Below are 12,719 nucleotides of genomic sequence, written 5' to 3'. Positions count from 1 at the left end.
ATTGATTAACTTGAATAGTTTTTAAAAAACATTTATGGAAAATTTTCTTGGGGACACCAGAAACTGATGATGCTTTGATCAATACTCAAGTCAGTAATATTTTTTTTTTGCTTATGAAGATAGTCTAATTTCTTCCTATCTTCTAGTGAGAACAAGAACATAGTAGCCTTTGTATTTTCTTTTTACGCACTTGTAAGCTTGAATCTGATAAAATGGTTTGACAGGACGAGTACAACGAGATAAAAAGCGATCTGCATCTCGCCGGCTTAAAGTTAAAAAAGGTGCACATGTTGTACATGGATCGTTGTGATGAGGCTTTCAACAAACTTATACAATGTCAATACTTTATGCTGAATGTGAATCCCCTTTTTTCACATGAATTATTTTTCATATTTGAATGACATTTGATTGTTTATAGTAATGCCAGCTGATTGCAACTTTCTAAAGGGAAAACAATTTGTCGCATCCTTTTTCTTGGTAGATTTACATGACATGGATTCACTTCTTATAAAACTCAAAGATGATGGCCGAGATGATGCTGATGAGGATGATGAGGTAATCTTATAAAACTCAAAGATGATATATATATATATATATATATATATATATAGAGAGAGAGAGAGAGAGAGAGAGAGAGAGAGAGTAACATGTAACGTTGAACACGTAAAGTGTTTGACGTTACATCGAACCAGCGCGCGCTGTATGTGCGCTTTTGGCACATTTTGTGGTGGTCCAAGACTGCCACTAAATGTCAAAACTCTAATTTTTTTGGACGTGCGGCTGCTCATCTGACCCGAGTTTGATGAAAACCCGTCTGATGATACGGGTTTTAGTATATATATATATATATATATAAGATACAATATCTCAACACTTTTGTGTTGGTCAAGTTATCAAATATTTTTGTTTTGTGTTAAATTAGTTAGTTTCATCCAATAAAAAGTCATTGTTCGGTCACTAGGCTTTATGATTTTTATCTGTTAAGTTATATTTCATTTGTAGTCTTTGAACATTTTCCATATGCCTTTTTGACCTATTCTCCTAATTTACACTGTATGTGTTCTTCAACAGCCAGAGGAGGATAAGAAAAAGAAGAAGAAAGGAGATGAAGACAATGATGAAGACGAAGATGAAGAGAATAACAATCTAGAAGAAGATGAAGATGAAGATTTTGGAGCTGAGGATTACACCCAGGTAGATAGCTTTCAATGAATTCTAAATATTCTTCCCTTCAGGTTTTATATTTATTCTTTTCTGATTGCATTTTGGGGAATGTCAACAGAGAATTCATTTACTGAGATGACTATTGATTATGTGCATTTTATTTTAGGATGCCAAACTTTTAAAGAGTATTTTCTATTTAGATATAATTCATTTTATCAGAATACCGATATGTGATGACCAAACTTAGTCTTCATCATGGGTCAGGTCTGGGTCTTGCATAAATTCAGCTGTGCCACTCTGGAGCTCGTCATGGAGACCTTGACTGCAGCATAGTCTTGATCCAGAAAGTGTTTTTTAAACCATAGTTCAACCAATGGACTTCTTCAATAGAACTGCCTTATTGGAACTAAAATGGCAGAATCACGTGTCCTTGTTCTGCCCACAATGTATATATATATATATATATATATATATATATATATATATATATATATATATATATAAGCAACACTGCAGGCCTAGCATGCAGCACCTTCATACAAGATTTTGGGTGTTTGCTTAATCCAAACTTATAAGTGTATTCTTTGTAGCTTACTGAGTAGAAAATGTGCATTAGATTAGACATTTTTCATGTTTAGATGTGTTTTCAGAGATAAAAAAATCAATGGCTCATATTGCACTGAAAACTTGATGAAATAAGAACTGAGGTTTCTTGGTAAATAAATCTGTTCCATAGCATGTTTTTACTAAATAAGCATTGGCAAACACATATATGGGTTTTGATTAAGTAAAAAAACTATGTTATCTGGAAGTGTTTAGAATGGTTTAGGACATAAACTGTTTAAGAGCTACTCATTACTCTCACAAAAACATGTGTTCATGCGCATACACATATAGCACACCTATTAGGAATGTGGCGTGTGCATCTTGGAAGTTTGTGCCTCTTCTAGGGGCTATGCCCTGATAAAGTATTTTTCTAAGATCATATGGTCAACATCAGGAATACTGAATATGGTTGGAAATTAAACAAATTTATAGATGTATGTGTCCTTGTTTTTGTGAATTGTGATTGAGACAAGATGTTGCTGTGTTTTCTGCACAAGTTTAAATGAAAACGTGGCATGATATATGTTTCTTCAATCTAATGATGGTCTGATAATTATGATTGACACCTACAATGTCCAACAGATGGAGATGGTGCCTCAAAAGTGGCACGCACATTTATAAAGTTTAAAACCACCAGCATCACCCCACTGTCACTTTGATTTTAGCTTGACTTAACTTTTTTAAACTTTTATTGATTTCCTTATTTTCTACAAAAACAATCCAGGGCTTTGCTTGGACTGCTTCGAGGCTTGCTGAGACTTTGTCTCAGCTCTTGGAACCTTATTAGGTATCTGATAGGATAGATAATGTGAGCCTCAGCCACCACTTCATGCTTAAGAAGGAAGGATTTTTTTTCTTTCTATAGGCAAGATGTAATGAGGCATGAACCCTACATGTTTGATTAATGTGAGGAATTATTAACTACCTGCTTGGAAATTTAAATTGGGACACATTGGAACTCAGATGCTTAATAGCAATTGCTCCAACTCAAATAGAATGGGACACTTGGGATTTCACTTGCACATTCAATGATAAACTGACCAATAATTGCTATGAGCAATTATTGGTCAGTTTATCATTGAATGTGACATCCTTGTTGTGAAATTGTCTATGACAAGACAATACGCATACGAGCACAAATACTTTAGAAAAGATGTGCACGAAGGCACTCTCACAACACTTGAACAAAGTACGCAAAAGCGTAAAAATAATAAACATGCACTATGGCATGTATTTTATAGAAAGAACAAAAATGCTTGAGACTCTCAAGCTTGGAGATTACAAGGGGGAACACCCCTATTTATACAAGTGCCAAAAGGTGCAAAAGGGGGGGCTCCCAAAGGAGTCGTTGGGAGCCCCCAACGACTCTATTGGGGGACCCCCAATGCACTTTAATAAATAACAAAAATAAAATAAAAAAGAAAAAGTAAAAAGAATTACAAGAAAATAAAAAAGAAAAATTACAACATATTCCAAATGGAATATGCGCAAAATAGTGAAATTACAAGAATACCCTTTTCGGGTAAAAATCTCTCTCTCTATATATATATATAGAGATATATGTACATATAATATATTATATGTAAATGTATCTCTATATATATAAATATATATATTTATATTTACAATAATGATTTTTAGGAGACACATTTTAACACCCCCCCTCAAACTTACGGTGTGATAACTGCAAGTTTGTCAAGAAGGAAATGAAATCTGGGCGAACATAGAGCTTTTGTGAAGAAGTCGGCAAGTTGATACTCAGATGTCACATATGGTAGATCAATGACCTTCTTCAAGTATTCTTCTTTGACATGACAGACCATTTCTATATGCTTTGTTCGCTCGTGAAAAGTGTGGTTCTTGGCAATGTAGATTGCACTTTTATTGTCACAGCATAGCTTTGTTGGTTCTTTGACAACCACTCTCATATCTTCCAAAAGACGTCGAATCCATACAATTTCCATGGTGGTAGAAGCCATGACTCGATATTCGGCTTCAGTGGATGACAAAGAGACCTTATGTTGCTTTTTACATCGCCATGAGATCAAAGATTCTCCTAAGAAAATACAAAAACCAGTGGTGGAGTGACGGTTACTAGGGTCACCTCCCCAATCTGTGTCAGTATAAGCAAGTAATTTCAATTCAGAAGAAAAAGATAGAAATATTCCCTTATTCACAGTTCCCTTCAAATATCTGATGAAGCGAAACACAACACTCATATGAACGGTTGTAGGAGCATGCTGAAACTGACTGACGATGTGTATAGCATGTGACAAATCAGGTCGGGTAATTCTAAGATACATTAAAGAACCTACCAACTGCCTGTAAGGAGTAGGATCGGTTAGAGGAACACCGTCGTCAATCTTCATTTTTGCTCCCACAACTTCAGGAGTTTTGCATACTTTGTCATCAGAAATTCTTGACCTGTCAATAATCTCGCAAGCAAGTTTAGACTGAGATAGAAAATAACCACGTTGCGAATATGCAACCTCAATTCCAAGAAAATATGTTAGAAAACCCAAGTCTGACATTTCAAATTTTGAAGTCAAGACAGACTTAATACCCTTGACTCCTTGAACATCATCACCTGTTATTAGCATATCATCAACGTAGAGTAACAAAATTACAATCCCTGCATTAGATTTTCTAGTAAACAAAGCAGTGTCAGTATAACATGAGGAAAAACCATTTTCCAGTATTACACTGGTAAATTTATCATACCAGGCTTTGGGGGCCTGCTTTAAATCATAGAGGGCCTTTCGAAGACGAAGAACTTTATCTTTAGGAATTATCATGCCTGGTGGGGCATCCATATACACTTCTTCGTTAAGATCACCATTTAAGAATGCATTTTTAACATCCATTTGAAAAATGTTCCAATTTTTAATGGATGCAATAGTAATAAGACACCTAACTGTAACCATTCGGGCTACAGGGGCAAAGGTTTCTTCATAATCAATTTCATACTCTTGCCCATACTCTTTCGCAATTAAACGAGCTTTATACCTTTCTAGAGAACCGTCGCTCTTAGTTTTAACTTTAAAGACCCATCGACAACCTATAGTTTTCTTTCCTATAGGTAAAGTTTGAAAATCCCAAGTTTCTGCCATTTTAAGGGCATTAAGTTCACTTTGCATGGCTTCTTGCCATTCTATACATTTTTTAGCTTCTTCAAAATTTCTTGGTTCAAAATAAGAGTGAATGGCACTAAAGCAAGCCCTATATCGGGCTGAAAAATAATCAAAAGAGACAAAACGAGTTGGAGGTCTTCTATTCCTTTCAGATCTTCTATGGTCAAGAATAGGAGTAAGCTCACTATATTGGTCAATAGCACTTCTAAAGGTGTCTTGGTTTCTACGAGAGTAGGTTATTGGCTCACTTGGAAATCTACTTTCTTGTTCATTGAGTGAGTTATGTTCACCAATATCTTCATCATTTTCCTCACCATGGTTTAATGATACATCATCATCACTAGATATATCATCATTACTAGACAATAAGTCGAATAAGAAAGAATAATCAAGATTTTCTTGTTGAGAAACATTTTTTTCAAAACCACTTTCATTTTCTAAAAAAGTTACATTTCTAGAGACATATAGCTTATCATCTCGAAGTTCATAACAACGAAAACCTTTTTGAGTTTCGGAATAACCAAGAAAGGCACAAGGAATAGCCTTGGGAGAGAGCTTGTCATTCTTATCCGTAAGTATGAAGCACTTACATCCGAAGACCCTTAACCTATTATAATCAGGTTCAAGCTTATGTAATACCTCAAAGGGAGATATTTTACCTAATATCCTAGATGGTAAGCGATTTATCAAATAGACAAAAGCAAGAGTTGCTTCAGCCCAAAAGTTTTTAGAAATATTTTGAGATATATGAAGGGTCCTAGTGGTTTCAATAATGTGCCTATGTTTTTTTTCAGTCAACCCATTCTGTTGAGGCGTTTTAGGACAAGACCTTTGATGAACAATTTCATGATCCTCAAGATATACCTTAAATTGATTGGAGAGATATTCTCCTCCGGAGTCACTTCTAAAAAACTTTATGTTAACTGTTGAATTGATTCTTAATCATTGAATGAAAAATTTTAAAACACGAAAACACTTCATGTTTAAACTTAAGAAAATATATCCACGAATATCTGGAAAAATCATCCACAAATATTACGTAATAAGAAAAACCTCCTTTTGAAACAACAGGTGCAGGTCCCCACACATCTGAATGAACAATTTCGAAAGTTTTAGAAGAGAACATAGTTCTTTGCTCAAAAGGTAAACTTCGCATTTTTCCAAGAATACAGTCATTACAAGAAAAAGAGCTTTTACATAGGTCTTTTGCAAAATGTAAATATGATAACTTGGTGATATTAGGATGACCAAGTCTTTTGTGCCACACATTTATATCTTTATGTCGGGCAACATTACACAAAACTTTTGGAACTTGAAGAGATTCCATATAGTATAAATCCCTTCTTCTAAAGCCTTCCCCAATCAATTTCCCGGACTGACGATCCTGTTTTAAACATTTATCACAAGAGAATTTAATATCGCAACCATGGTCCGTGAGTTGAGAAACAGAGAGGAGATTTAAGTTTAGCTTAGGTATAAATTTGATTTTTGGAATAAAAAACTCTTGAGTTTCAAAATTATCTATTCCTTTAATTTCAAGAGAGGTTCCATTCGCAGTGGAGACATAAGATGGGGAACCATTTTTCGAGTAATCGGTAAGTGAGAAAATGTTTGGGGACATATGAAAGGATGCACCGGAGTCCAAAAGCCAAGAGATTTTACCTGGAGAGGAAGTAGTGGATACGGCCGCACCGGAGGTATATCCCTTGAGGAGAGGTTGAAGAGCTTCCACTATTTGATTTATAGAGAGGGTCCCACTCGAAGATGCCTCCTCCTTTTGCGGTACACCAGTGGTAGCCATGGCCAGGAGCTTCTTCCATTTGGGACATACGGGTTTGATATGCCCCGGTTCTTTACAAAAATGACAAATAATTTTGCTATAATCCCTTTTTCCTCTTTGACCACCATTTTCACCTTGATTTTGAAATTTAAAGTGAGGGGGACGATAGGTTCTTACATTGTTTCAGGGTCTTGATACGACATTGACCTCACTATTTTCTTCAATATTACAAGAGACCGCAAGAACATTTGGTCCTTGTTTACATAAATTCGTACGAGTCTCTTCACCACTTAATTTGGTGAGAACATCTTCAAGAGAAGAGGGAGAAAAAGAGGAAAGAAGAGATGACCTTATTTGCTCAAATTCGGGTCTTAGCCCATTCAAAAAGTTGAAGAACCGATCTTCTTCAAGTTGCTTGTGACGGAGCTCAATTGCCTCTCCACTCCATTTTGGTTCAAGCATTGCAAGCTCATCCCAAATAGAGGAAAGATCGGCAAAGTATTCCCTAATCGTCATTTCACCTTGAGTAAGGGAGATAGCCTTCTTTTGAAGATAATACTTATGAGATAGATCCCTTGATGTGTACATTTTTTCAAGATAATGCCAAGCTTTCGATGCCTTTTTGAACTTAATAATGTTGGCATTAATCTTGGTTTCCACGGATGAGAAAAACCATGAAAGAATCTTGAAATTCTTCATTTCCCATTCATCGTGCTTCTTGGAGTATTCTTCAAGGGCTTTGGTTCTTTCTTCTCCCTCAAGAATCTTGATTTCGCTTCCATTTACCACGGTAATCTTGGGTTCCGGTTCCGGAATTGTGCCAAGTACGTATCCCCATAGGCCCTTCCCTTTTATATGAGCCTCCATATTTCCGGCCGAAACATGATATTTGGACCCATTTAATTTGAACCCAAGAGCAAAATGAGACTCTTTTTCGCCCATTAGAGAGTAAAGAGGGAGGGAGAAAGGCGTACCAACACAATATTTCCAACACCAACTTTGCACAAGATTCTTCTAAAATATTTGAGAAGAAAGATCCATCACTTCAAACTTCAAAGATCAGAAGACACGTTTTTCGAGGCACTCGAAAAAAGGAGAATCCCACGATCTTCAATAATCAACCTGGCTTTGATACCATGTGAAATTGTCTATGACAAGACAATACGCATACGAGCACAAATACTTTAGAAAAGATGTGCACGAAGGCACTCTCACAACACTTGAACAAAGTACGCAAAAGCGTAAAAATAATAAACATGCACTATGGCATGTATTTTATAGAAAGAACAAAAATGCTTGAGACTCTCAAGCTTGGAGATTACAAGGGGGAACACCCCTATTTATACAAGTGCCAAAAGGTGCAAAAGGGGGGGCTCCCAAAGGAGTCGTTGGGAGCCCCCAACGACTCTATTGGGGGACCCCCAATGCACTTTAATAAAGAACAAAAATAAAATAAAAAAGAAAAAGTAAAAGAATTACAAGAAAATAAAAAAGAAAAATTACAACATATTCCAAATGGAATATGCGCAAAACAGTGAAATTACAAGAATACCCTTTTCAGGTAAAAATATATAAATATATATATTTATATATATAGAGAGATATATGTACATATAATATATTATATGTAAATGTATCTCTATATATATATAAATGTATATATTTATATTTACAATAATGATTTTTAGGAGACACATTTTAACACTTGTTAAAATATATTTATGAATATATATACATATTCAGTTTTGTAATAGCTAATGCCCATTAGGGTCATTTCTGTCTTTTCACATATGTAATAAATAATTGTTTTAGAAAACAGTTATTTATTTTTATTTATTTTTTGTTTTTTGTATTTTTGTAATTAATAATGCCATTGTGGGAATTATGGTCATCGGACCATAGAGACATTGGGGCTCCCCAATGTCTCTATGTGGCAGCCTCCAATGACCCTCACTCCCTCCTTTTGTTGCATATAAATAGGGGTGTTCCCCCCCCATTCCTTAAATGCTGCTTGCTAAAGCATTTGCTCAATAAAGTGAAAATACTTTTGTATCCTCTTGTGTTGCCCTTTGTTGGCTATTGTATTGTCCCTTAGTGGACTTGTGCTTGTGCACATTGTGATTATGATCTTGTAAGCCCTTAGTGTCATTGGTTCTATATTTTTCGTTATTTCATTATATGGTTTCGGAGCCATAGTGCTCTTGGTCTTGTGGGAACTGGCCACCAAGTGTTGGTGACTGTTGGGAAGCATCATCAAGTGTTTGTGGTTCTCATGGTGACTCAAGTGGAGATATTCTTCCACATTATTTGTCTTATTTCTCCCTTTCTCTTCTGTCACTCAAGATAGAACATGAACAAAAGATTGATTTGTCCTTCATGCTAAATGGCTACATAGTGTGGCATCCACAATGAAAAATAACCTCAAAGACAAAAAACTTTGAGAATATGTGATAGGTGTTAAAATATATGTATATATATATATATTCTGTCTAGATTACCTAATAGGGGTATTTTTGTCTTTTCGCATAGTTATTTCTAGAAACAACTATTTTACTAGGTTAGATTTTTTTAGTTTTATTTAAAATATAATTTGTTTTTTTATATTGCATTGGGGGCCCACCTTAGAGTCGTTGGGGCCCACCTTAGAGTCGTTGTGGCCCCAACGGTCATAAATGTGACTGTTGGGAGCTCCCAATGGTCCCTCTCTCCCTCTTTGTGTTGTATAAATAGGGGACCTCTCCCCTTGTATTTTCTAAGCTTTCTCAAGCTCTCTTCAATAAAGTCTTTTATTCTTTACTTGTTTATGTTGCCTTTTAAAGGATTTTGTATTGTCCCATTGTTAACTTCTTGCTTATATTCTCCTTGTGCCATGGTGCTTGTCCATTATTGGACTTTGTTGATGCCTTTGCATGCTTGGGTTAGATTTCCGCATACTTCATTACAATAGGCACCATCCCGGAGCCGCAATTCAAGCTCACCAAAAGTGCAGATCAAGAGAAAGCTTTAGAAGGTGATGCACATATAAAAACTATTCAAGATCATCAAACTAAGGTAGAGGATTATGAAAGTAACTTTGCCAAGATTTTTGCATGGTTTATGAACAATGTTGAGCTCAAGGTATGTACCAACATTGACAAATTTTGTAAAGTCAATGAGGCTTGGTTCTGTATGAAGGGCATTTATACTCAAAAAGATCTTTCAAGACAAATTTTCTTGTAAGAAAAAATAAGAACCATCAAACAAGGTGAAATGAGTGTTCGTGATTATTTTAGTTCTCTAGGTCCACTATGGGTTAACTCTTCTTGAACCTAAATGGGCTGCTAGCGAAGATGTAGAGCTAAGAAGAGAACAAATGGAAAAAGAACATTTTTTTAATTTTTACATGGGCTTAGGTCCAAATTTGAGCAAGTTAGATCCTCCCTTCTGTTAAGTTGTACATGTATATATATATATATATGTATGTATATAATGATGTAATAGGTAAATACCCTCTAGGGGGTATTTTCGTTATTTTACTCGTGTAACAATACTATTCATTAGGAATATTTTTTCTCTTATTTATTTTTTATCTTTTTATTTTAAGTATTTTTTTGTAAAGAGCATGGGCTCTATGGTCAAAAGACTATAGTCGTTGGGGGCTCCCCAAGGGTCATATTTGTGACTGTTTGGAGCTCCCCAATAGAGCCCCATGCTCTCTTTTTGTATATAAATAAGGGTTCCCTCTCTTGTAACCAATGCTTTTATTAAGCATTTATGCTCAATAAAGATGAATATTTTTTATTTTTTTTCTATTTAGTTCCTTAATGTGTTATATTCATTTAGTGCTTATGTTGTTGCCCCTTGTTGCCTATTGTTTTGTTCTATAGTGGACTTATGCTTGTGCATATTGTTATTGTGATCTTGTAAGCCCTTAGTGGCATTGGTTTGTGGTTATGCATTTTTGTGATCGTGATCTTGTAAAGCCCTTAGTGGCATTGTTTTTGTATTTTTCGCCATTTCATTACATGGTATCAGAGCCAAGAATTTCTTCTTGGTATTTTGCCTCTTTTGGGTCTTGGGATTCTTTGGTTCAATTTTATGCTTCATGAAGGATTCATGATCGTTGTGTGGCTTGGATTCAAGGGAAAACTAGACCTGATATGCATCTTATATCTTTAAATTCTTCTTGTATTGTCTTTTTTATGCATTATGCATTAGAAAGCACTTATTCTTTAATTTATATATATATATATATATATATATATATATGTTTGCCCCTTTTTTTATTAAAACAAAAAAAAATTGAATGTTTTTTGTTATATTGTTGGACTTGTTCTTATAAGGTTTATTTGTTTAGTCTTGTGAAATTAGATATATGTATGTTCTTTGAAATCATGTTTGAATCTTAATTTTTAAAAAACTTGCTTTATTTGATATATATGTATACAATTTTGTATGATTGAGCATTTGTTGGCTTTTATTATATTATTGAACTTTGTTTTGTTCTTTCTTGAAAAATTATCATATATTTTAAAATAATTGTGTTGTGTGTATTTCATAAGTATGATCTTATGAAATTTTGCTTAAACTTGTTTTTAATTTTTCTTTGTACTCTTGGTGTATTAAAATTAGCATATGAAGTGTTATAAATTATGATTTAGCTTATGAAAAAATAATTTTTATATTGATATTTGATGATTTTGATCCTTATGCACTTATGATTGCCTTACATAATGAATAAGATTGGTTATTCGTGCATAAGGTATTGAACATAATTTTTTATGGGAAGTCATTCACTTTAATAAATGCCTTTTGTAGGACAATAGTTATGATATTGGGTGTTTCTCTTGTTGGTCTTTTTTGTAGCCCTTATGATTATATTATTTTCTTAGTCTCATGGCTTTTTAATGAACATTATCTTACATATTTTGCATGAAATTTAAATACTATGTTTATATTGAACACTTAGTTTTTAATAACATATTAGGTTGAGAATCATGATAAACTTCTTTGTGTTCTCCCTTTATAGGTGTTATAAGTATTTCTCTCACGATTCACTTTAGTACTTGTCCATTATTGATGGATGTGTTTGTCCACTTAGATTTTTTGGTAGACATGTTTGTCATTGATTAAAGAGTCTTGATTCATTGCATACTTGTTATTTATAAAATATAAATTTTTATATTGTGCCTTTAGTGCCTTAAATCTATCACTTCATATATGCTTAAACTTGTTCTTATGCATGTCTTTTGTATAAGTTATTTAGATTATTGCATATACATGAGTTCTTTTAATCTCTTTGTAAGTATCAATGATTAGTTGTACTTGTGTATACATTTCGTTTTCAATATGGTTCTTTGAGAATCTCTATATATATTTTGGTCCTCTTTAATGATATATGGCATTGATTGTTTCATAATAGACTTCTAATCTAGATTGAGTTGTTTGTCTATATAGCTTGCTTATTTTAATTATGCTTATGATTGGATCAATTGACATCTTGTTGTGAATATGATTACACTATATTCAATCTAAGTTTTTCATCTACCATTATTGAGTTTGATTTGAAACTTTTTTTTTTCAAATCGATTCTTATATTTGAACTCACTTGTTTGAAAAATGATTTTCGTGAGTATTTATTGCCTTATGGCATTTATTGTGTCCATCACAAAAATTTATATGATGCATCATTTCTCTTGGCCTTGTTATTGTTGAACCAGAGTTTGTTTGTGGGGGGTGAGTTGTGTTCACTTCGATTATGTCAGTTTAGATTGTTAACTTATAATTTGGCTCTAACTGACAGTTATTTATATTAGAAAACAAAGGGTTCGATAATGAACCCATAAATGCACACTAAAGGTGCAAAAACAAACCCACTAAGGGGCAACCAAAAGCACATAAAGTGCTAAACCAACAAAGGGGTTAAGCCAAAAGGCTAAAAGAATGTCTTTATTATGAAAAATAGGGTAAAAACCCTTTTACATTAGAGCTAAAGCTCCCTCAATAATTATGAAATACAAGGGGAAGACCCCTATTTATAACCCTTTAGAGAAGCCACA

General features: G+C 34.1%; 1 protein-coding gene across 4 annotated transcripts in view; it reads left to right on the top strand.

Annotated features, from left to right (window-relative positions):
• Positions 1 to 12,719, top strand: part of LOC149814620 (uncharacterized) — a 57,130-nt gene that overhangs the window by 3,896 nt on the left and 40,515 nt on the right. For all 4 annotated transcript variants that reach the window (XR_016427991.1, XM_089989652.1, XM_089989651.1 and 1 more), the window contains exons 4-6: positions 225 to 281; positions 482 to 555; positions 1,072 to 1,194. Coding sequence is in view for 3 of the 4 variants with exons in the window: in XM_089989652.1 (XP_089845778.1) it covers positions 225 to 281; positions 482 to 555; positions 1,072 to 1,194 (254 nt within the window). In the remaining variant the exon portion in view is untranslated. The remainder of the gene's footprint in view (positions 1 to 224; positions 282 to 481; positions 556 to 1,071; positions 1,195 to 12,719) is intronic.

This window comes from Nuphar pumila, chromosome 15, assembly GCF_984573655.1.
Source record: "Nuphar pumila chromosome 15, dmNupPumi1.hap1.1, whole genome shotgun sequence".
Lineage (NCBI taxonomy): Eukaryota > Viridiplantae > Streptophyta > Magnoliopsida > Nymphaeales > Nymphaeaceae > Nuphar > Nuphar pumila.
Note: the sequence above shows the minus strand (reverse complement) of the source record. Positions and strands in the feature narration are given on the sequence as shown.